At 39.8% G+C, this 27040-nt stretch overlaps 1 protein-coding gene across 1 annotated transcript in view; it reads left to right on the top strand.

Annotated features, from left to right (window-relative positions):
• Nucleotides 1-27040, top strand: part of LOC111874293 (cardioacceleratory peptide receptor-like) — a 309517-nt gene that overhangs the window by 223311 nt on the left and 59166 nt on the right. The window contains exon 6 of the mRNA XM_033755399.1: nucleotides 7766-7951. Coding sequence (XP_033611290.1) covers nucleotides 7766-7951 — 186 coding nt within the window. The remainder of the gene's footprint in view (nucleotides 1-7765; nucleotides 7952-27040) is intronic.

Below are 27040 nucleotides of genomic sequence, written 5' to 3'. Positions count from 1 at the left end.
GACAACCTATATCATTAGAACTGCCTGACAGACCCTGACCTCAGGGGTACATATAGTTGTAGTTACGCTGGCACAGGCTGTCCAGTGTTTGAGGTTAGCTCTTTCTAATGAACCCAACAGAATAAGTGTCTCTCCACCCCTTCACCTGAGGACGGAAACAGATCCAGTTTCCGAAATGTTGTGTTCTTTTGCGTTTTTTAGAATACCCGATGAGGGATAAAGTCCAAAACCCCCATAATTCCAAGTGTTATATACCATCGTCATAACCCTTTAGAACCTACCATTCCAGTGCGACTCTCTTCTCTCTGCCATAATCACACACAGACGTGCATGTTAGCTTCACTCACTTCCATAACGCGGACCGGAAGGAGCCAAGAAGTCCAGGTGCTGCTGTTTGCATGCGTTCCAAGGCGTGCGGAATGTTAAAGATGGTGTTATGTGATATAATGGACAATAATGAGGCACGCTAGGAACTGTTAATGAACCCTTCTTGGTTTGAAAGTTATCGCCAATTATAAAGGTTGTATTAATTAGTTTACCACTAGTTTTTTTTTTTGCATGGGGCATATAATCTCCTTCAACACAGCACCACTACTACTGATAAATTCCCAAACGAAGTTGATTAATGATCTTATGTCGGCTTGAAATCTGTTTGGATATTTATCAATGTAGGAGGCAAGGTGCCAAAATTCACGATAAGAATATAAACGCGTTACCAGAAAAAGAAAACGTAAATGTACCATCAGTCATGTGATTCAGTTGTGAAAAATGACCCATATCAGAAATTAAGACTCGCAAATTCTCCTCTGTAGGTCCACGCAATATCCTACTGTCCATACTATAATTTACAGCAAATTAAATAAAAATCAGGCCAAATAAAATATGTAATGGATGGAATTATGCTAACACGTTCGTGGGCGACTTTTGTCTAAAATGTAGGCCTATGTCACTTAAAATTTCAGCTTACACTTGCAAAGAAGTGCATACAGTCTTCAACACTAAATTAATTCGCTTAATTTAAAGATCCCCTTATAAGTTTGGAATTGAACAAAGTCCACATAGACTCGAATCGACTAAACTCCGAGTCTTCTCTAGCTAAAGCAAATTGCACACAAAATCGTTTTCGAGAGGGTGATAGTCTCATATGGTCAAAAATGTTCCAGCCTTGTAGGGTACTAGAAGATTCATTACTGTGTTATATATTATTTATTATACTGCAGTTGGGTTTTAGCCCGGTGGCAGTAGTATACAATAGGACACAACAGACAAGTAACACACATTACACTAAATGACAACACGTTCAAACAAAACACAATACACAAAACACAACAATAAGGACATCCTACCACAATGAAGGACATCCTACCACAATGATTTGTGTTGGATTTGAGGTTGCCATAGCGGCGACTCTGAAGGGTGCTATCTTTTGGGATGTATCGCAGTGTATTTTTATAGGTCACAGACGTCTCGTGCAAAATTATTGCCTGCGTCTTCAAGGGGATGTACACTTAGTTTACAAATCAAGAAAGAAAATTGCTTGACGCTTTCTTCCTGCTGGATTCTTCTCGATTTAGTCTTCGACCATAAGCACTTTCATCTGAAACGTCAGTGAAAGTCCACGGAACTACACGGCCTTACATCCCACAACACAGCAATGATTCATTGCTGTGTTCTCTAGAGTCATTAATATATTCATTCTCTCAGTAAAGCATCGTTGAAGAATAGCAAATTCACATCCTGCTAATTTTCGTCTGACATTCAATAGTACACTTTAAGTTAGGATCTGCAAAATACGGTCCGCTATAAAATTTATTCATCCCTAAAACTATGTGAAGATATCTTCTACTATGAACACTTTAAATTGTATTTCCTTGTGCATAACGAATCTATGGTTTAGGTGTTGTAACCGTCATATATCGATTAATGATTAATTTAACGTAAGGACGAATAAAAATAAATACAAAAATGTCAACAAAACGCAAATTTTGGGTCNGAGTACAAGTTATGAAGCTCCTCATTATGCAGTTTTCTCCAACCTCCTGTCACTTCATCTCTCTTTGATCCAAATATTCTCCTCAACACCCTGTTCTCAAACACCCGCAGTCTATGTTCCTCCCTTAATGTCAGAGACCAAGTTTCACACCCATACAGAACCACAGGCAAAATTATAATTTTGTATATTCTAATTTTTATGTTTTTGGACAACAGACGAGAAGACAAAAGATTCTGAACTAAATGGTAGCAAGCATTACCCGAGTTCAGTCTCCTCTTAATTTCCTCCTGAATCAGGTTTCGATCTGTTATCGTTGTTCCCAAATATCTGAATTGTGTCACATTTTCAAAACATCTGTCTCCTATCTTTATGTCATTTCGAAATAATCAACTCAGCCCCTTCTCCGCCCTTCTGAGTACAAATTACTGCTGCTTTATGTGGATCGCAGAATTTCTGACTTCCCTAAATTTAAAATTTTACTTCAACTTCGAGAAGAAATATATGTGGAACCTTGCTACGGCTGTTGCATGGTTATCATCAGTTGGCGATTAAGCATCTTGCGATGATGAAGAACAGAATTTATAAAACAACAAAAGGAAATGAACTTCATTTTGATTTAATAAACTGTATAGTTAAAAAAGGAATACTGCATGTAAAACCATTCGAAGTAGAAACATACAGAACATAATAACATCTAGATTCGTTTTTTCTAAAATAAAATTAAAGAGCAATATAAAGGGATGCAGCTGAGTAAATAGGCTATTAGAGAACAACAATAAAAATCCAACGCAGAAGGTAAATGTAATATTTGTATGTACATATCTGCTTAAACTCTTTGATTGTCCATTGAGCTGCCTAAAATTTCGTTGTAAATAAAAATTTAATCCAGTCGCTAATAAAGATTAAATTCGATTTTATGATTCGTTAAACCTGTCTGGCGATCCGACAGTGGAGTGGTGGAGAGCAGTTTTCTTATTCGCTTTGACAGATCCTACCACCTGGGGCATTGACGTCAAAGTGAGATTAAAATTCAAAATTTTGAAATTTGGAATAATTAATTGTTTCCTGTCTCAAGAAAAATGGAGAATCTAGTTCAGATTCGGTTATATTAAATGGCATGTCCAAGTAGCTACACCCTCGAAGAAATTTAAATTGACGAACTTTATCCTTTACCTTGAATGATTCTGAAATACGTGGTTGTAACACTTTGAGGTACTTCACTATTTTTACAAGTCACGTGTATTGTTACGATAATGACACCTAGAAGGCTTAGTTAGGATGGGAACTTCACACGGAACGCCATTAAGCGTTTATTCGAAAGAGCAAGAATGATATATATATAACGTTAAGATGGATCTTGGGGAGACAATACGAAAGTCGGGTTGGAGAGAAGCAGCGCGGGATCGCTTCCAATGGCAGAATTCTGTTAACTATTAATACTATTAAATATTCATTTTCTGCTATCATGCGATAGGTCATTATTATTCGAATATTCGTTGCACATACTGAAGATAACCGCGATAAATATCAATTAGACATCCCGTAGCTCAGCTGAGATTCGAACCTCACACCACCCGAATGAAAATCCAGACTTTAAAGCCGTGCTCAGTCGCGCTACACCACGGCTCGATTCCTGCGTCTGGGACGCCTGTACGTTTGCTATCCCGCTCTGCAGCGAAATGCAACCCGCGCCACAAACCATCAGATGATACAAGATACGGTCTTCTGGGATGTCAGCCACGGTAGTTCGCTAGATAACCTATTACAAGGATCTGAGGTTTTCACAGCGGTGACTATGAAGAATGCCGTGTTCTGGTATGTGGTTCAGTATAAGTCTTGTGTGAACCGACGTTTCGGAGGAACATATCACCTCCATTTTCAGGGTAGAAAAATCCGCGAGCGAGGAACCAACGTGAGTAGGTGGTGGCAGTCTGCAGCATTTTTCAACTTGTTATAAAGCTGGAAAAATCTAGTTTCCTCGAAACGTTGGTACTTATACACCAAACTAGATGGTGTCACATTTTAGAAAACCGTAATCTTCATATTTACAGCCGTGATCCTAGAGCACTTCACATAATGAATGACATATGGTATGTGTTTCTGTCGTTAATTTCTCAGTGAAATAATATTATGTTGTAGCATCCTGTTGCACTTTTCGCTTAGTTTCGATTAGTTTTTCTTCTTTTTTTTTTTGCAGTCTCACGTACAACACTATGATCTATAAGATCCATTAAAAGTTATTCAATTACAAATTTAAAAGCCCATCACTACATGTTTCGATCAATGTGGTCATCATCAGGTGTTAAAATTTTTGGGCCAGGAAATTTCTGTCTTCTGTTGTTCCTCATGTTTTTAATATAAGTTCCCTCAATGAGCATGTGCGTTTGATTTGGTGAGTTGTGTGTTGTGCTGTGCGTCTTGTTCTCAAATGAGTCTCAGTAAAATATTTCCATTAATTACGAGAGTAGTGTTAGTGAAATAGGCCTACTTTGACCAATATTTTTGAGAATAAAAAAATATTTTAAATAAGAAGCTACATATAAAACTAGCTGAAGAATAAAGAGTTGTATCTTGTGGGATATAACGTCGTGTGGTGTTCTGCAGTCAACCGAAACAGCTGGTAACTCTCAGCAGGCTAGGCAACACCATAATCCAGAAGATAAAATTCTTTATAACCACCGCTGTGAGAGCCTATACCCTAGAATTTGAACTCTTTTATTCAATGACAACAGTTCTTTTGTGGTTTCATCACGAAAATCTTTTATGCATTTAAGGAACGTTTAACGAAGCTGTTCGTAGTGTAGAACACAAGGTGTTGAAATGTAGGACAATTAATTAATTCTGAATTGAAAATGACGTGGACGAAAGCGATCGTGGCCTAATTTGAGGCACTACCTGAGCCCTTGTCTGGAGAATTGAGAACAATCACGAAAATTTTCAGTCAGGTTAATAGGTGTCAGGGCAGCAATTCGAATAGTGCAGCTTAGGAATGCAAGTTAGACGTGTTACCGCTTGAAGCAATTTTGCTCTGTCATCTCGTAGCTCTCGGTAAAACTGTGCACTGGAAAATGTTAAAAAGTCGTTACGTGACACATCCTTCCATGTGGGAGGATGCAGATTAGCCTCAGCACAGGCTGACAAACTTTGAAAGAGATCAGAGGGACAGGTTCCTAGAAAATCTGGATGTTCATTATTGCATTTTGATCGTAGGGCGGACGGCGTTCAGAACTGAAGGAGTGGGCTATATAAGAGCCAATATCGGAAAAAATTAATTGGGTTAATTTCAAATTACCTCTCTATTCGACAGACTATAGTAAAATAGCTAGTTTGATTGTTTGAAACACGGAAAAAAAAATACAGCTCGGTGACTGCAGGAAGTTGTGCGGTCTGCCGTCTGAATGGGGGATTCATTGGCTCTGTTCTCGGAAGAGATGGAATATTGCGAATTCGATTTTAGTAAAAAATATATAAAATTAACACAAAATGGTGTGTTTATGCGTATATGTCAGGATTGCATAAACTACAAACAATATAATTTAAATTTTATAAGAATATAAATTAATGTGTGAGATTTGAGATTTTCGCGAAGCTACAGGTTTAAGGCACGTATTGCTTTTGTGACGCGCGGCATTCTGGTAAGTACAGGTAGTTACAAAAAGATTTCTAAACAAAATTCTGCCTCCATCTTCAGAGTTCATCCAAAATAATTGTAATAACCTGCAAACCATATGTTACCATATCCCAGAATATAACTACCACGTATATAAAAAGTAATGTAATGGTCTGTAAGAAGGGAAAGTTGTTCCTGTGCTTAACTAATTAAGCACTATGCTATGAAGGCGTATGGGGGACTATATGTATAGATCCACATTTTCTTGAACTCGGCACTAGTTGATGGTGAGTCGTAATGTCTGTATCAGGAAAAAATATATTTTTGTCTAACTATCTCTCAGCGATCTGCGCTAGCTCCAGCTACTCGTGTTACAGGAAACTTTTCCACTTTTCTTGTTCCTTTTATATAAAATATTAGCTTTTATTACATCTGAATAAAGCGACAAGAGAAGCAGAGTCGAAGATCTAACCCCTGCAGGATCTCTGATATTGTTCTCTTTATGATAAAGCCCAGGAAAAGTCTTGATGAACATTCTATCTCCACTTCAATAGGTTAAATGTGTTCAGGGTGTGGCATTAAAGCGCCTTTTGTCTGATGCGTCTCATTCACTCAGTCTGCTAATGAAGTATGGAATATGTGGAGGTTTACTTCTATGCTCCTCTATACCTTTTACGAGGTAGTATTTAAATACTGGCCTGTCACGGCAGCCGAGCGGACTGAAGCATATAATCTCTTCGCTCGCTCGGAAGCCAGGATCGTGGTTTCGAATCCCACACAAGGCATGGATGTTTGGTAGGTGTATGTGTTTTTTTCTGTATTTGTGTTTTCCTACGTTTAGGTAGAGGCCTTTCGACGAACATGTCTCTCGCGTACAAGGAGTCCTACCGCCTGTAAAATTATCATGAAATTGAAAATCAAAGGCGAGTGCCCAAGGGGGCTGTAGAGCCAGTGAAAAAAAAAATTAAATATAAGAACAACTGAAAATTTGCAATGGAATCTGTCTGAGACAGAGCTTAATTTTGAAGGAGACGTAACAGAAAATACATGTCGACAGTTTTACCTTCTAGTGCTACAGGTCTTGGGTGATTAAGTTAGAATATATAGGCCTACCTGAAGAGATAAACTAAGGGTTAAGAAATATTTTGATACTGATTTTTGTGAGAGATGAATGTTTTGCTTATTACTTTTGTTACTTTACCCAATATGTATGATTATTATTATCTATATCAGTGATTCTCAAACCTTTGCATCTTGCGTCCCATCAACAGTTTTGTTAAATAACTAACTCCGATTAGAGCGAAAACAAAGCTCCTCTCCTTCTAAACAGAGTCGTTTTGCTCTTATGTAATATTTGTATTCTATTAATTAAAACTGTAGTTTCTTTAGAATTAAAAAGATTGTAATTTAAAAAATGCTTTGGTGCTATATTTATATAAAACCAATATAATTATGTTGCCATTACTCAAACGTTTTAAAATACACCATAAAGAAACTTTACATATCGGAGAGAAAATCGACAGGAATGAAAAATCTTTAATTGAGTTGTATGTGATTTAATTGGTGCTATTTTCGAGAACCCACATACCACCAATTCAACTATCAAATCCCCAGCAGTCTGAAGTGTTTCACTAGTTGACAAATAGCTCTGTACGTCCACATTCCCACACTTCCATTTTCATTTGTTTGTTAGTCATGAATTGATTTCTATCCTGCTCGATTGCTGACAACCATACATTACTCAGCAAAAGTCTGTCTCCCTGTCTGTCTGTCTAGCTGATCTATCTGTCTATCTGCCTGTCCGTCCAGCCATCCATCCATCCTTCTATCTATTTACAGCTATATGTAATGGCTATACAACCATTGTGGACCTTGGCAGGTTTTCAGTTTCTTAATCTTATATACATTCGGTAGGATTCCTTGGACGGAGGATCAGCGCGTCGTAAGGCCGCTACCTCGAGTGGGATTCGAGCCCATGATCCCAGTGTTCGAGAGGGCTAAGATGTTTCATGCCTTAGACCGCGTGGCCACTGTAACTGACACCCAGAACAAGTAGAGAAACAAAAATAATTTAATTTTAATTTGAGTTTGAAAGCTTAAATAAGGAAGCTGTATCTTGTAGCTTCTCTGTGAGTGTTGAAGTCGCCTTGCTCTCGCCTCAGGCCGCCTCCAGTGTTGGATCGACTTCTCCGAGCAGTGGCAGTGGCAGCTGTACATGACGCTCGTAGCCGTGACGCTGTTCGTCGTACCGGCCGTCATCATCTCTGCTTGCTACGCCATCATCGTGACGACAATATGGAGCACGAGCAAGCAACTAACGCCGGACCCAAACAGACGACAGTCGCGCAGTGAGTGACCTCAGTTAAATTAAATTTCAACTCCAAATTGAACCCTAGCACAAGAATGTCTTTGTAGGCGACCGGATTAGACATAAAGTTAAGTAATTATTTTGCTTTAGAGGTCGGACTGCGATGTGAATAATTTTGTGAAGAACTTAAATATCAGATAAATGTTAACGGACGGTGTTAACAACATCAGCAGCTGAAATTATAATAAAACAAAGCGATAACTGAATAAGTTTCGAAACATGATGGAGTATAATCAAGCACATCTTCAGCAATCAGTGACTGGACGTTGTCACTGATCAACCAAAATAATATAAATAAAAGAGACAAAAGTTACACAACAGCCAAGTGTGATTTTAACTACAAGTTTTCACACAAAAATTGCTGTTTTATTAATGATCTGTAATAGTGTGTAATATGGTGTCGGGATAGCATAGTCGGCATAGCAACTAGCCACGGGCTGGACAACCAAGGGGTCGGAGTTCAAGTCCCGGTAGAGTCAAGAATTTTCTCCTTTCCAAGACCTCCAGACCGGTTCTGGGGTCCACTCAGCCTCCTATCCAGTGGATAGTAAAGCGGCCAGGGTGTGAAGCTGACCGCTCACCTCCAGCTAGTGCCAAGGTCAAGAAACGTGGATCTATACATCAACTCCCCCATACACCGTCATGGTGGACAGCTTCACCTTTACATTTAATACGTAGTTTGTAATGTTCCTCTTTACCTTTTATTATTTAAAACAAAAGTAACGACGAGATGTATAAACAAGGAGTGGGAATTTATTTGAGGGTTAGTCTTTGTTTTTAGTGGAAAAGGAGAATTTGTGGGGCGAGAAGGCGGGGGAAGCTACGGGCACAAACTCATCTCATACTTCGTACTAGAAAGATCCCGTGATGAAATCAAGGCCCGAAGACCGTCTATTCTGACTGACTTTCTTTGTATAATTTATGTCAGTCCCTTCAGACAAATGCCTAAATAGCACCTCAAATTATGCCACGACCGCCTCTTTCAGCAAACTTTCCAGTTCGTTACTCGCTAATCACTATACAGTTCGATGTTATATAGTCCCGGTGACGGACAACATCTTTAATAGAACTATAACTGAATTAATAAACAATGAGGAATTCTGTTTTCTGGGTTATAACACAGTGTACTCGGTTGAAATTCCACCGATGTTTCAGAAAAAAAAAACGTGTAGACTCCATCTTGCAGGTTTGAGGAGCAAGACAAGTTAGAGCAAGCACGAAGCAGTCAGCAAGCAGTTCTGTTTTTTTTTGTTTGACTTACTTTTCGATGCTAAATATGAAGGTGATATGTTCCTCCGAAACGACGGCGACCATTTCCGTATGAGCGGAAATAATACTCAACCATGAATACTTTTCCTCCGTCGAGAGACCCATTTCCAACAATTGCACAACACAACTTCCCTTTCACTACTGGGAACACGTGCTGCTGGAGCTATGCCCCGTCGGCAACGCACATGCGCTTTCGAGATGCGCGAGTTTAAGTACAGCATTCTTTGACGCATACTGTATTTTAAGCCATACGGTTATGGCTCTGATTATCAGATATGGATTTATGTCCCGAAAACACTGTAGCTAGTAAGCTTCAAGAAATTAAGAAGTCTCATCAAAACATGTAGTATTTATGACAATGGAGAAGATTCATACTCCAACAGAAAATGAATGAATTCTCACGATTCCAACGTAGTTTATCGAAACAGATTCTGAACTTGCCCTTACCCTCAAGATTAGCAAGGCAGACAATATTTCCAGAATCCTAAAACTCTGGATCAGCAATTTATAGAGCCAAAATACATAGCGTATAATAAGAAAGTACTTTCTGAAATTCTGCTTCGTTGTGTGTGTTAAAATAAAACAATTTTGAAATTCGTCGCAACATCATGAGTATCACAGTTATCAACGCATGCATATGCGTTCTATGACTTCTTTGGAGGAGCTGTTTTCCCGTGTTTCTTATTAATTTTCATTTGAGACATTATGCTATAAGCCAGAAGGTCGCGAGATTGAATCCCCCCGAATTCACTGGATTTCTCAATTGACTCAATCCTTTCACTATGGCCCTGGGGTCGACTCAGCATCTAATACAAACAAGTATCAGCAATTTTCCTGGGAGCAGTGGGCGGCCGGCGCGTGAGGCTGACCTCACCACCATATGTGAGCCGATTGTCTATAGAAACCATGAGATCCTAGACGTCTCACAAACCTATGGGCCTCCAAAGCCTGTTACAGAGGGATAATTTTACCTTTTTATAATTATAAGTAAAAGAAATTCTAGACATTCTTTTTAACATCAGATCTCTTCGAAGCAACTGTTTCTCAGAAAGAAAGTTCTCATATTAAGCAACTTCAATACACTGCGAATGATGTGCAGATTGGTTAGCGAAGACTGCCTCTGATCAACATAATGCGATGTCAGAGTGGTCCATACTGTGTAATCCTACATACAGATATTTAAAAACTAATACACTTCCCTGAATTCCGGAAAACTGGATTTATAACTACCCCATGCATAAGGTCAAAGGGGCTTCGGAGATTGGATTCGTTTACTCTGAATTTCTATCTGTGAGGGCTAAAGTATGGTCCCTCAGTGCAAGGACGGACCAGATTGGTCTGCGATAAGAGACCTTCCCGCATAAATTCACCGAGCCGGAAAATTAGAAACACAGTCTGTAATCAGTAGAATTTTGCTAACAGAGTTACACATGATTTGTAGTTAGAGATTGCTGTTAACTTTCAAACACGAAATCCTGTTATATGAAAAAGGAAAGAACGGCATAATACAAGTTTAATTGTCGGCCTATTTGAATCTGTCATTTCTATTACATTTAATTCTATCACCAGCAAAATTTTAGTTGTGTTATAACAAAACTAACATCCTGCAATGAACACTTGCAAAATTCACTATGTTAAGAAAAAGAAGGATATCATTTTTTTAAATAATTAAATGTTGCCACAATTTTCAGCATAGGATTTGCGTGGTTCCATACTTCGAGGGGGATTCGAACTGTCAGCAACCACCTCACTCCACTCCCCTATCTCTCACTAATTGTCCTGCTCATCACACCTCAGCACGAACAGTGCAGAAAACAGTCTCTATATTGCTGTTCAATTGTTGCTTAGCGGACCGCGCAGAAAACATAATTCTTTTTTGTTGTTTGTGGATCGCTGGCTATCAACGGCCACACTATAGTCCCTTATCTCGCGGTCGCCGCCTAGCAACGGTTCTACATGCCACAATATTTCCATTCAGTGTGTTCATTCCTGTCAGAGAAAAATAAATATAAAACAAAGGAAACACTCCAAACACTGAAAGAAGGTGGAATGGTAGCACTAATCTGTAAACACTTATATGATACGAAAGTCAAATTTTCCAGAAATAAGGAAGCATTAAAATCGAACCAGGACTTAAGAAGTTGTAATGGAACAAGTGCCCAAACAGCCCTCAAACAAAACGACACGCTACGTTTAAACAATCCCAAAAGCGACATGAGCCATTAAAAGGCTTTAATTCAGCTGTCAGTAGTGTTATATCCAATTACTGCTAAGTGGCTATGTGGGGCTTTCTTGTCACTGTCTGAAGTCCGTAAGAGAACATCGTCATATCGATTCTATAGCTGGTAAACCTGACAAATTACTCAAGCTTGTATAAAGTGACAATGTTTGAAAGTCTCTTGCCTGAAGAACAGAACTCTTTTCATTTCCATCAATATACTGAAGAAAAATTAACCTCATTCAAAACGTCGATACAAGTTCTTTAGTTTTATACTTGATATTAAAATGTTTTCGACACGTCTTCTATCAATTTATTATAGTCATGACACGTACAAAAACATGCACAAAGAGTATTTGTCTTTTGTAATTATAGTTTTAAACCCCGTTCTTATTCTTTTCACTGTAACTAACGAAATCCACGGGACAAGCTGAAAGTCGCCTAATTAATTAAGAAATTCCCCGAAGGTTTATTAATATATTTACATATCACTGCCTCTGAAATCTATGCTAAACTAGTTGAATTCTGTCCACACCTTAACAACCTGTCCTTTTCAGATTCCTTCTAATATTATCCTCCTGCCTATGCCTAGGTCTCTCTGCAGGTTTCCAAACTACTCTAATAGTTCGTACATATTTTTCATCCCCTCCACATGCCAGGTACATGCCCAGCCGTCCCCTTTAATCTGATCGCCCTGATATCGGAACAGGAATGCAAAATTTGGAGCTGCTCATTATACAATCTTCACCGTCCTGTTCTCATTTCCTCTGCCTTCAGTCCAAATATTCTCTTTAGAATTTTTATTGCAGTGCGATAACCAGTGTACGTAAATGTCATGAATCATTAACTGTACAACAGTCACATAAATTTTATTTCTTTAACATATAATCAGTTCCACAATGTCTCGGTCACACGATCATCATCAGGTGAGCCTTACACATAAATTATACAGACACTACTAAAATCGTAAGAAGAGTAAAATATTGTGGCTCATTTGCGCCATGAAAAACAGTTGAGCAGGAGAATTAAAGGTTTCTAATACACCCTCGCAACAATAGAACAGCGGGGTTATGCAATCCGTTTCTAGGCAACGGCTCTGTAAACATACTTCCGCCTAAGCAGTTACGTCACACAACAGTGGCTAGACACCACGTGACGTGTTAGTGTAGGTCCGCGCCGAAGGTTTATACGGGACAACAAAGATCGTTTGCAGGCAGTCGTAAGCTGGAGGAGTGAGTAATAGACGGATTTCCCTTGAGTTTCGAAGTTCCAAGGGAACAGCAGTGTGGCCAAAAGAAGAATTAGAAGACTTAGTGTGTGACGTTACATGTGTTGTAGTACGTCGCTATTCGGAGTGTGTAATTTAGTGAGAGTTTTATAGTTCGTGTGTTATAGATCCTTTGCCAGGAAACGGATAGTGAAAAGGAGTCGAAATAGACTGAGATGATCAGTGTGGAGTGATTGTAAATTGTGTAAATTAGCAATAGTGTAAGAATTAATTGTAGTTACTACCTGTAAGTGGTCAATAAATCCAAGTACCATTCCGACCCCCGTCTTCAGTCACTAATACACTAATAAAATCATAAGAATAATATAACTGAATTCTTTATCGATAAGTTATGAGTCCTGTTGTGCGTAACACTAATGTACATTATACCCAAAAATCAAAATGTTTTTTTAATCTAGAAAACTCCTGATGATGGTCGAAAAACCGAAGCATGTAGCGTGATATTTAAAAAAGGCAATATTGAAAAACAAAAACGTTGTGATTGATGTATACTTTACATTAAATAATTGAATTTACTTCATGCGTAAGTGTAGATATATGTTTCACGCGGTATCCGCATTTATAATAAAACAACAATGAAAAAAGTAAACTGCGTATTAAAATACACAGGAATACGTAAATTCAACTAAGGGAAGTTTACACTAAAATGGCGTATGAAATGTTTACAAAAAATATTCTAGGGTTGTGACACTGTGTAGTTTTGTAAGTAGATAATGGTATTTCGGAGGTACATCCTGCCCCTATCTTCACGGTCGAACTACGTAGATTGAGCAATAAGATGAGTTGCTGTAAGGAAAGTAACTTAGACTCACGGCAGGGGTTAGGCAATAGACATCAGTCTTGGCTAATCATGGCAGGGGGTTAGGCAATAGACATCAGTCTTGGCTAATCATGCCAGGAGGTTAGGAAATAGACACCATTCTTGGTTAACCATGTAACACAAGTGATTCTTCAATCCTCAAGGGACAGCACGTTATTCCAGAAGGTCGGTATCAGCCAAAAAGTCCGCGTTGTATCACTGCCCGGACGATCACATAGTGAACAATCATAGCTGTGAAAATCTCAAACCTTTTTAGGCCTATATATCAGTTACCTCTTGGCATTCGGTTTTACTGGATCTCCCTATTCGTACTCAGAATCCTTCCTCCTGAGTGGTGTTGTATAGTCTTGATTTATCAAAAAATGATGTTTTTCTTTTAAAAAGCAACAGCATCCATTTCTATAACTTGGGTTACTTTCAAAATCACTGGATCTCCTGCAGCCTGACACTCTTTAAATTACCAGTATATCATCAGCTAGGGTCCTGAGGCTGGAGTGGCCAAGTACATCATCAGCTAGGGTCCTGAGGCTGGAGTGGCCAAGTACATCATAAGCTAGGGTCCTGAGGCTGGAGTGGCCAAGTACATCATCAGCTAGGGTCCTGAGGCTGGAGTGGCGTGGAATTGCATAGTTCCTCCCCACCCTTTTCCTTTTCATTGTATCTTTGCTTCTTCATTCATTTTTTCTATTGTATTCCCATATTATTTTTATAATTATTATTTGCTTATGTCCTTTTCTTTCATAATTTCTTTCTTCCCTTTTATATATATTTACTCGTACTTATTCATTGCTTCGCATGTTACTTTGGTTGTTTCTTAACGTCTTTCGTTTGTTGTTTCTGCTTCCTTTTCTTTCGTCTGTCGCTTCTCTATATTAATTTCTTCTTATATTCATCTGTTTATTTATTTTTATCTTCCCTCTAATTTTGATCTCATTCCTTCATTCCTCCCCCCCCTGCGAAATCCTCTGTCGCTTTGTGTCCTCCTGAGTTTATTTTGAAAGATTTCTGCAGTTCATTTTCTAGAATGAATAAATACGAGTATTATACAATCCCTCTCTTAAAATGTACCGGCACTTAAAAAATTGTTTGTTGTCCTTTAATTCACAATAGTTTCATTGTTTTCGGTTTTGTTTAATTATCGAATTTTTCCACAAGTAATCAAAACACTCCAACAACTGAAATTAATATACTGGAATGAAATACGCCTATAAAATTCTGTGTAAGCGAAATATACCTAGTAATGAGATTGGTGTAGAAGTAAACACAGAGAAAACTAAAAGTGTTGTTGTCTCGTCACCAAAATGCAGGGCAAAATCATGACATAAAGAGAGCAAACAGATGTTTTGAAAATGTGGCACAGTTCAGATATTTGGGAAAGACTATAACAAATCAAAACCTGATCCAGGAGGAAATTAAGAGGAGATTGAACTCGGGTAATGCTTGCTACCATTCAGTCCAGAACCTTTTGTCTTCTTATCTGCTGTCTAAAAACATAAAAATTAGAATATACAAAAATTATAATTTTGCCGATGGTTCTGTATGGGTGTAAAACTTGGTCGTTGACATTAAGGGAGGCACATAGACTGCGGGTGTTTGAGAACAGAGTGTTGAGGAGAATATTTGGATCGATGAGAGACGAAAGTGAGAGGAGGCTGAAAGGTACTGCATAATGAGGAACTTCGTAACATGTACCCTTCGCGAAGTATAATTAAAATTATGTCAAGAAGGATAAGAAAGGCAGGGTATGTAGCTCGAATTGTGGGTAAGAGGAATGCATATAGGATATCGGTGGGAAAGCCAGAAGGAAAGAGACTATTGGGAAGACCAATACATAGGTGGGTGGATAATATTAAAATGGATCTTAGAGGGATAGGTACGGACTGGATCGATCTGGCTTAGGATAGGGACCAGTGGAGGGCTCTTGTAAACACGGTAATGAACCTTCGAGTCTCCTAAATTGTTGGGAAGCTCTTGAGTAGCCGCAGAATTGGAGGCTTCCCAAGAAGGGCTCAGCTCCATGAGAGAATGAAGCGAAATTTATACACCTAACACTGGCGACAGCAATGTAAATATTTTGGGCTAAAACCTCTCCGACTCTGTAACGACTGGTGGTATTCATCACTCTCCTACACAAAATATACCAGCAATGGTTTTACACTGTGTAATTTTTTATTAACTAATTAATCATAAATTTATTATTATGCACTGGACACTGAATTAATTGAAGTGTACAGAGATATCTAGAGCAGTATATTTTTACCCAGCCCTTCACTGGAGATATATGTAGATAATCTTCAACTCGAGTGACAAAGTGCATGCTAGTTGATGGTGCCTGAAAATTGAATGATAGGTGTAGGTTAAATGATATGGTTTCCACACTCTGTAACACTGAGTACCCCCATCCATTATGGAATATGCCGGGGTCAGCAGAAATGTTGTCAAATAAACGAACAAGTCTACGCTAACTCACTGACACGCCTAATAAATTGAAGTGAACTTTTATATTTCACCTTCGCACTCACGTAATAAGTCACGTGATAAAGCCCTGTAGTTCGAATCAAATTCCATAGAAAAAATATAAATAAACCGAAGCAGTAATTTGCACTGAAAAGTGCATATCCAAAAAGTCAGCTCTGTTATATTTTTATTTTTGGTTTATTTGAGGACGCTGTCAGGAGCTCAGGTTACATGGTGTCGAATAATAGGATGATTAATGAGTGATGTATTGAAAACAATATTGTCGCGTGTATTAGTGACTATAGAAGGGATTTGGATTGGTGAATATATTTATTGATCATTTCATGGTCTTAACTACAAATAACTATTATATAACTGCTGTTTTCAACACTACAAATAACAAAACACCAATTCTTCTCAGTCTAATTCCACTAGTCTTTACTTGGTAACAGTTCTCAAAAATGGCTATTCTTCTGCATTGTCTTTACTAGACGTTTCCTGGTAACGAATCTTAACAACGGAAATTCTTTCTCTTTCGTTGCCCGCTGGTTAACACTCCACAGCTGAACCTACTCAACTATAACGCTAATTGTCTTGAAGGTAACTCTTATGCACGGACAACGCAGGAAATACAGCCTCTATTTTCCGGCGTGTTTACCAGACCTCTGCATAGCAACGGTCGCGGCGCGCACCACACAGAAAACACAGCCTCTCTATTGTGGAGGCGTGTTTACTGTGGGCACGTGTTTATCGAGCCGTTACTTAGAAACAGGTTGCATAACCCCGTTGTTCTATTGTTGCGTGCGTGTACGTTGAGGGCGTACATAGCAACGGCCATTGTTTACAGAGTTACCATTTAGCAACGGGTCTATACGCCACCATATGCAAAGGGAGATCATGAGCAAATTCAGGGTACCAACCCGACAATCGCCTCTAGGATCTGAGGGAATCCACTAGAAACCTCAAGCATGATAGTGGATGACACGGCCAAGGCTCGAAACAAGTACGTCCCGAACACAAGTCAAAAGAGCTACCGACTGAGCCAACGTTTTTAGTGATTCAATGTTAGTATTGACCCCTTACGTGACCGCAAACTATGTAATTTGCTTTTCAATGTATATACATAGAAAAGATATAATTTACTATTCATTTAAATTAAGCTGTCATCTCAGAAGCTCCACATAGGGAATGTTGCTTCTTTTCAATTATTCCCCTTCGCAAGTGTCATGTTTTCTTTTTATTTTAATTGCAAGTTCGTTCTGGAAACATTATATTTTGCTTCATATGATGCTCTGTGATCTAGTGGTCAGAGTTCCTGGCTACAGATCCAGAGGTCCCCGGTTCGATTCCTGGCGCTACCAGATTTTCTGAGAAGTAGTGGGTCTGGAACGGGGTCCACTCAACCTCATGAGAATAATTTAGGAGCTACTTGAATGGAGAATAGAGACTCAGGTCTAGAGAACCGAGGTTGACGGCCGTGGGAATCCGCTGCGCTGACCACGCGACACTCTGTACCCACAAAAGTTGGCACTAATTTTGTCGACAAGAAGCGGTCGCTCGGTCGGTATAGTTCTTGCGGACTAAAGATCACGGAGTTTGTTTGATGATCTGCGAGATATGTCACTACCATTCACTATACCCTTTTACCGTACGACCCACTCTCACACATTATGTTTCCGTTGCTGTTTGTCAGTCACTGCAGGCGCAGCCTATTATAGCATTTCTCGACATGTGAACTACATTTATTAACTCGTTACGAAGGGCCGCGCCATAGGTAAAGCGGTTAGTCGCTGGCTTCTCACCGCGACGGCCCGGGTTCGATCCCGGGGTCTGGTCAAGTGGGATTTGTGGTGGACAATGTGGCGCTGGGGCAGGTTTTCTCCGAGTACTTCGGTTTCCCCTGCCAATCTTCATTCCATCAATTGTTCCACATTAACCCTCACCTATCATATGGGGCTGGTACCACAGGCAAGAAGTTGCCGCAGTACAAGGGACTCAGTCCACCCCACTAGCAATAAAAGGAAAACTCGTTACGAACCTCCTCCAGTCAGTATTACGTCAATATGAGTCACTAAGAGAGCCAGTTCTAGCTTAAATATCGCTCCTGGCGTCGAGAAATTCAACCGTCATCCATTCAAAATAAATTTGCTTTCTGAAAACTTTGTCATAATTAGTCACTTCTAGATTTATGTCGTAAATAAAATACACGTAAATCCAAAGCTTAATTTTATATAAGAAACCAAGAAAAAATGTGAGGTTTCTTGCACTGGCCAAACTATCTAAGACGGTTAGAGATATTTATTCAGGCAAATTTTCTGCATGTTTCGTTGTTTTTCTTTTAAAGATTGATTTATATAAGATTTTATGCTACTGCTGCACACAGTTCATTCATAGCTTCTATTGTCAACAACGGCAGTCTCTACCTTGTTGTCTCTTATTGAGAGAGTAATCTCGTTAAAATGAGAAATAAACGACGTATATTAAGAAATGNATCGCATTAAGTGGAGGAACTGTTTTGGAAGAGGCTGTGGACCTGTCGTCTGACAGATTACTCATGAATGAATGAATATTAAGAAATGATTTATATTCTTCAATCGAGTTAAACAGAAAGAGCGTAAATCAAATTCGCTTGAGTCAAGAAGTGGCTATAATAAGACAAATTTACTAAAGACTTCGACGCATACCGCCATTACTATCGATGAACTTAAAATAAAAATGATCTATACTTACTTACTTACTTACTTACTTACTCATGGAGCTGAGCCCTTCTTGAGGAGAAGCCAAATCTGCAGCTACTCAAGAATTTCCCAGCATTTTATGGAACCCGAAGGTTCATTACCGTGTTCACAAGAGTCCTCCACTGATCCCTATCCTGAGCCAGATCTATCCAATTCATACCATCCCATCCTATCTCTCTAAGTGAGCAAACCTGCCCTATACAAACTTCGTGAATTCCAGGTGCCAAATCTCATATCCATTTTCATTAGCTTAGGTCGTTTATCCAAGGAATCAGTCCAGGTCCGAGGCTTTGTGTTCATTTTCGTAACATAGTGATTTTTTACGGTGAGGAGTTGTTAGCCCCACTCCCAACCCCCAAGCTCGAGGGCCACCCCTTGTCGGCTGTCCGCGACTGCTTATTCAATATATTCACAGCTTCAATCCAAAATTGGAGGGCGTCTTCTCCATCCGCAACCTGAGGACGCATATAATATATATATTTGAGGCAAGGATGTCTTCATTTTTCTGTGTTTGTGTTGTCCTGTACATATAGCGGTTTGCGTTGGGCTGTTCCGCCTTCCAAGGAGTCCTACCGACTGTGTATACAGGTAAAAAGTAAAGTTGTCCCAGTGCGGGGGGGGGGGGGTAGATATATAGATCCACATTAACTTGACCTCGGTACCAGGTGGAGGTGAGTGGTCAGCTTCGCGCTCCTGCCGCTTTACCGCCAGTGAAATATTCCTCGGTTCCCAATGGATAGGAGTCTGGGTGGCCCGCAGAGCTTGTCTGGATGCTGTGGAGAAGAGAAAAATCTTGACCCTACCGGCAGTTGAACTCCGACCCATCGGTCGGCCAGTCCGTAGCCAGTCGCTATATACTGACTGCACTATCACGGCTTTGTATAAGAGTCACATTTTCAAAATTAATTCTGAGTGGGAATAGGCCGTGGATTAATCCGTGAAAGTAGAAGAAGAACATTCTGATCCCATAGGCAAATCGCAGAAGACAAGAAACAGCGAGAGCTTGCAATCATTTAACATATTTTAATCACTTTTCATGCTGCCGTTGGCTACATGCTAAATAAAGAGGGATGCCCAAACTTCGCACACAGGTTATGTAAGGGAACAGAACTTCGCACCTGGGTATTTATCTGTCATGTCAGTCACTTACTACCTATACCAACTTCAAAAACATTTCCATTAATTTTAAAATATTGACATTTACACAATGTGTGAACCTCCTTTGTGAGTTCCATGTTTAAAGATTTTGTTACGATGTAAAATAATTACTTATTAATCCAATATTAAACAGAGAAATATTTGGATCGTCAATGAACACGGAGATTTTCAGAAACGATATGTATGCAACAATTTCACAGATTTCATTTATTGCTGTCTAAAAGAAAATTACAAGTCGTTCGAAATAATATAAGTAGGGTCAATTTATCCTAGGCTTTCCGTGATCAAGCACCACATCATGAAGACGAACGGGGGAGTGGAGTTATAGTTCTACCATTCTTAACCTCGTATTAAAAGAGAGTGGTCAGCTTCACGCACCTACAGTTTTACGCCCCGGGAAAACAGCCGCCGGTATCCATTGGATAGGAGGCTAGCTGGGCTCCAGAGCCGTTATGAACATTATGAAGAAGAGAGAAATCTCTTGCTCTTGTTGGGAATCGAAACCGGACTACTCCGCCGTCCAGCCCTTAGCCTAGAGGATATACTGACTGATATATCACTAATGTATAACAATTAATTATAATTCTTATATTTCGCCTGCGCGATTACCCAAAGCATATTTTTTTCTTATTGCTAGTGGGGTGGGACTAAGTCCCTTGTATTGCGGCCACTTCTGGCCTATTGTACCAGCCCCAGATGATGGGTGAGGGTGATTGTGGAGCAATTGGTGGAATGAATATTGGCAGGGGAAACCGAAGTACTCGGAGAAAACCTACCCCGAGGCCACTTTTTCCACCACAAATCCCACTTGACCAGACCCGGGATCGAACCCGGACCGCCGCGGTGGGAAACCAGCGACTAACCGCTTGAGCTATGGCGCGGCCCACCCAAAGTATATAGTATAGTAACATTTTAACCCTTCGAAGAAGAATTTTTTTCTTAAATAATATATGTAAATTCAGTTCGTACCTCACGGGAAACATATTATGTCTCCGTTACGAAAACAAATCGGTTAGTGGTGTTAAGGGAAACGGTCGCCTTTTGTTGTGAGAACCATACGTCATAAACAGACACATTCTATTTAGAGAATACAGTTTTAGTAGATAGGTATTAAAGCTGGTAGTACATATACAACAACTGTGCTTGAAGGGCTAATGTAAAACAGATAATACAAAAATATTCCATATTGTAGTAACGAACAGGATAGATGAACATCATCCTTCCTGACTCATTTTGCCACCTGCTCTCACTCTTGTATCCTGCTCGCCTTATTGAGCCCTGAAGATGAGGGCCATACGTTCCATTGAAACATCGGTTGACAATCAACGGACTACATGACGTTATATTCAAGAAGATAATATTCTTCAAACCCATTGTTGTTAGAACCCTAAATCCTACGATTTGCGGTAGTTCCGATTTCCAATCCATGCCAGAAAAAAATGCCTTGGAGAAAGTTGACCGCAGTGCTTTCAACATTACAGGAGAAACTAGCTTTGCTAGCCGAAACAGAGGAACGACAGATTCATTGCATTTAGATATCGAATGACCAAATATACGGAAACAAACCACATCCTGAAAGATACTGATATTTTGGAACAGAGTTGAAGCAAATTCTCCAAGACAAACATCTAGAGTATTCAATCCAGAAAAAGGAGCAAATGTGAAAATAAAAGGTCAGAATCACATTGATGTACCAAAAATATACGTGCCACTGCCGAAAGAGCCACTGTAGCTTTCTCACCTGACTTTGCGCCCTTTTACTCTCCATGTTCCCAGAACTGAACATTTCCTTCAAACGATTTCATTTTGAAACAGTTTACGATATTATTAAGAGGTCTTTCGGAAATTATTTGCAGCAATATTTCCAGACATAGCAGATATGTCTGGATGCAAGCGCAAATAAGATAACTTCCATGATATTTTTGAAGGTCACAGCAGCCAGTAAACTCTAGAGAGAAAGAGAGAAAGAAAGTGTGGCGTTACTGATACTATTTTTATTTAGTTTGTTGTCAGACCTCGTAAAGAATAACTTACGTAATACAAGTCAAAATATTTTGAGGATAAAAATACGAGTAATATGGGAGTAAATTATCTAGTTCCGAGGTCAAGAATGTTGGAGCTATACCTTCAACCTTCACTCCCCCAAAAATCTTCATGGCATACTGCTTAATTAATTAAGCACAGGGACAAATTTACCTTTTATTGGGGTAAAAGTTCTTGGATTAATAGTTTGGGCATCCCTGGCCTAGACCTTCATTATCTGGCTTCGTAGCTATGTATGCAGTTCCCTTGGTTTCCAAGTAACGAGCCCACCTTCCAACATGAGAAATCGTGGGTTACAGACATGCTATAGCACATTGTGTTTTAGCCAGAAGCACGGCCTTGCTCATGCTGGAAAGTAATCTCCAAGCTTGAAAGGGAGCAAATCTTTGTCTGTTGTGAGTTTAAACCCAGCTTTGTAAAGTTCAGTCCTGCAAACACGACAGGTCCGCTCATGCGAATATCCCACCAGAGGTTTTACCATAATGACACGGAAACTTCTCAAGAGTGTTTGAAACACAATTGTTTGGCAATGTCTAACTAAGGTTTCTGCTTACTGCAAATTGTTAGATCCAAAAGTTTTAATCCCACGGATCAACAATTCTCATCTGTGTACCGTGACAGCATTCGCACCACGACTTCTACTGAGAACAATTATATAAATTTCTAATTTGCAGTTTTTTTTAACTTTTTAAATAACGAGTCACCACGTCCACGGCGATCCAAAACCCCGTACTTTTTCTAATGTAATTTAAAGTTATCCATGATATCTTCACATTATCGATTTATTACGACAATAAAGAGATAAACGCATTACTGAAAGGGGAAGATGTAGTAAGATTTATCAAGTCACAGAGAATAAGATGGTTGGGACATGTCGAAGACAATGCAGTGCCAAAGAGAATCTTAAAAGGAAGGCTATATTCCAAAAGAAGAAACGGAAAACCCAAGATGAGATGGTTAGACGATGTTGAGAACGTCCTGAAGAAGATAGAGGTGAAAGGATGGATAGAGAAAATGAGGAATAGAGAGCAGAGGAGACTGGTTGTAGAGGAGACCAAAGTTCACCCAGGGCTGCAGCGCCGAGTGGTATTTAGGTAGGTTTGTAGGTAGGTAGATTTTATTAAGAATGGATATTTTTCCATAGCACGTCTTGCATTAAGCAATTACAAAAAGACTGTCACGTGTTTATGGCAACGTGACGAACAATAACGGGGTTTGGATCGGATGATTAGATTTATTAACAACTTCTTTTACAATCTTTCTTAGTCACAATCAATTCTAGCGCTATCGCTAATCTGCCCACTTCACACATCATTAGAACACGCTCCATTCTCTTTCTGGTACTCCGTTGTACTCCTGACTGACTGCTCACCTGGAATTCCGCGTTATATGACCTCGGAGCGGACCTACAGTACACACCGCCTGCATCGCCTCTTCTATTGTGTGACGTCACCGTACACGCGTAAACTGCGGGCGCTCCATAGCAATGGCTGTTGTTTATAGTCAGCTCTTACCAACGGGTCTATACGCCACAATATAAATATTTTATGTTGTAGCAATTAAAATATCTTGATTGTTTTATTATAATGAAGGTATTACGGAGATTGGAGGACATCCAAGCCGTACATTGTAAAAAATAAAACAACCCAAATATCGTGTTCCATTATGAAAAGAACCGTATCCCTACATGTATCACTAATCTCGAAATCGGATATTAAGTTTCAAATGGGCCGCGCCATGGCTCAAGCGGTTAGTCGCTGGCTTCCCACCGCGGCGGCCCGGGTTCGATCTCGGGGTCTGGTTAAGTGGGATTTGTGGTGGACAAAGTGGCGCTGGGGCGGGTTTTCTCCGAGTACTTCGGTTCCCCTGACAATCTTCATTCCACCAATTGCTCCACAATCATCCTCACCTATCATTTGGGGCTGGTACAACAGGCCAGAAGTGGCCACAGTACAAGGGACTTAGTCCCATCCCACTAGCAATACTGCGACGTCCGAGCCGACATGAGTGCGGAAGGCTGTTGAGTGGCGATAACAGACCCTCTATTTTTCAAAAACGATTTTACTATGAACGCACGCTGTGCACCCGACCACTCCATGTTACCAATTGAAACTGCATTCTTTCGCCGACCCAACGGTCGCCACCCCCCCCCCCCCCCCCACNTACGCCTGCCCCGTCGCGGTGTAACGGTCGCATGAAATCCATCCATTCCTTCTGACGCATCCTGTACATTACTTCTGAAAAAAACACGAATTTGTGGTATATATTACGGTTGCTCTGGTTTCAGGAATGTGTTGTCAAATTATTCTTCCTGGTATGCCAGTACTGTCTGCAAAGATTTTTTAAGGTATTTTACATGTTTTATCTTGCAATATATTGGTAAGTTTTAGTAAAGTATATTTTTTCCTTGGCACTAGAGCCCCAGTGTGCCTAGGCCTACCTCCATGAACTTCTCCGTTCACTTCGGTTTTTCTAGATATTACACATTCGGTAGGGCTCCCTGGGTGGGTGATCAGCTCGTCGCAAGACACATAAACACAGAAAAACGCACACACATAAACTAAACATCCATGCCCTGAGTGGGATTCGAACCGGTTTCCAAGCGAGCGAAGACAGTGCATGCCTTAGTAAAGTATTACACAGGATAATTCCTAAGTCCGTCCGGAACTTCCGAAGTCGGCAGCGCTACAACTGAGAGAGACACAGCAGAAAGGAGCATATCGATAGGTACACAATCTCTCCAAGTACGAGTATGTTTGGATAATATGCGCCATGGCGCACTTGAAGGTTTCACCACTAGTGTTATTTAATCGTGCTTAATCTACTGCAGAGAATATTATTTCTCTCTCTCTGGCTCTACAGCCCTTTGGGCCTTGGCCGGTTTTTCAGTTTCTTAATCCCATACAAGGTCGATAGGACTCCTTGGACGGGAGAACATTTCGTCTCAAGGCCCCTACCTACACACAGTACAACACAAACACAGAATAAACGCAAACAGATATCCATGCCTGGAGTGGGATTCAAATCCACGACCCCAGTGTTCGAGTGAGCGAAGGCATTTCCTTCCTCAGACCTCACGACCATTGTGATCGGTTACCCCAGAGATCATGCTGTACAAAATAAAGTAAGAAGATTAAAATGACTGCTAGAAGGTTTGGAATGAAGAGGCCGTGGATATTTTTTAATTTTATGCCTGTCATTTACTTGGACGGTCTGTGGGAAAATACGAAAAATAGCTGCAGACGCAATTCACAAGATTTGCCGCTATGCTAATCTCCATCCTGTCATAGACAGAACATTAGAGTAAGAATTTATTATTCTTTTATGGAATTAATGTAAAATTCTATACAATGAACCTACTTTACCGATTTTTTTCCCTTCTTTCTTTTTGTCTTTTACTTCTCTTCACTCTGCTTCATATCACAGAGGTGATCCCCAAACCTATCTGCAGTGTGAGTCTCTCACTAGGAAACCCAAATATTCCTCAATAACTTTCAAAATTTTTGTATGGCTCCCTATGAAAATTAATACGGACGAAGCTTACGTCTATCGAAGCAGAACCATCACACCACTTAACGAAGTGGACTGTGCCCGTGACATCGAGAAGCAATCACACACAGGCGTTTGACTCAGTGTAGTGATTGAGTGAGCCGCAAACATGTACTCAGTTGGACAGCGTGTGTTTATCGTTCGTGAATACTGGCCAACGGATTCATTTCAACAATGTCAAAGGGCATTTCTGAATAAGAATGGTGAAGGAAGTGTACCGAGAAACCCTGTATTCACAAATTGGTGAAAAAATTAGAGACAGAAGTATTTTGATTCGACAAGCAGGGGGCCAGAAGATGTGTGATCGCACGGTGCAGATGTGAACCATACAAAAAATAAAAAGTTATTGAGGAATATTTGGGTTTCCTGGAGACAGAATCACCCTGTATCTACATCAACGGGCATAGGATACAGTTTCACTGGGCATGCAGTGTGGAAAAGTAATCATTCCTCAGGGACATCTCCAACGTTTTGTTCAAATAAAGGACGTGTGTCAACGTGCTGAAACCGTGGTATCGAACAGGCCAGGGGTCCCGCCGAAGACTAAACTTCATAACTACTGGCATGCATACCTCTAGATGTCTAAACTGAGTCCACACGAACAACCACACTAGGATTACTGTTGTTTTATTCCATTGCCCTTACACGCATTTTCGTAAGTGGGTTAGGAATACCGGTTGTTCATCTTTTAATCTTGTTTCGAAGTGAATACATCGTGAGAAACTGTAATGACTATACGCAGTGGAATTACCTGAAACTCCAGTAGTAATTAAACTTCACGCAATGCTGCAGTTTCGTGGATAAGATTTCTGTATTATTTATAAGCCTACTATTAATAAAAATTTTGACACGAGGGAAAACAAAGGAAGAGGAGAAACTCGTGATTACGCCATGTAGAGGAGCCTCGAGTTTCAAGCTTACTTGTAACACTACCATTGTTATATTAGGTTCACGCAGTGGAATACGGCAATTAAATGTATTCTCACTGTCCTCTTAAAGTGGGACCTCAGCTAGTAGTAACTTACAACCTATAACACATACATTAACACCACAAAGAATAATATGCAGACATAACCTTCAGAACTACATAGAGCATACATGCAAAATATCAATAAATAAAATCGGAATTTATGCTGTAATCACACATAATAATCCAGGTCCATTTTCAGAATTGCGAATTCCTGTCTAAGATTTTCTTGTTTTGTTCATTCCTTTTTTTTTACAAATGTTGAAAACATTTTCAAATCGACTAAGAAATAAGATCTAAAAAACTGTGACGATAATATATTAATAAAGTTATTGACATTTTGGACATTATCCGTCAAATCGCTAGAGCTTGTTCCTATCTCCGAATATAGGGACTAGCTGTATTAACTGCGCCCAAATGAGCAAGCATTTACCAGAGACAGAGTCCAGTCTGAGAAACATTGTTTAAAAAAAAAAACAGGACGGTGGACAAGGTACAAAAAACAATTGTACCTCTACGAAATGTTTGAGTAAAGAAAAAAGAATAGACATTTTTCATCAGA

Source organism: Cryptotermes secundus, unplaced genomic scaffold (assembly GCF_002891405.2).
Source record: "Cryptotermes secundus unplaced genomic scaffold, Csec_1.0 scaffold2013, whole genome shotgun sequence".
NCBI classification, from domain to species: Eukaryota; Metazoa; Arthropoda; class Insecta; order Blattodea; family Kalotermitidae; genus Cryptotermes; species Cryptotermes secundus.
Note: the sequence above shows the minus strand (reverse complement) of the source record. Positions and strands in the feature narration are given on the sequence as shown.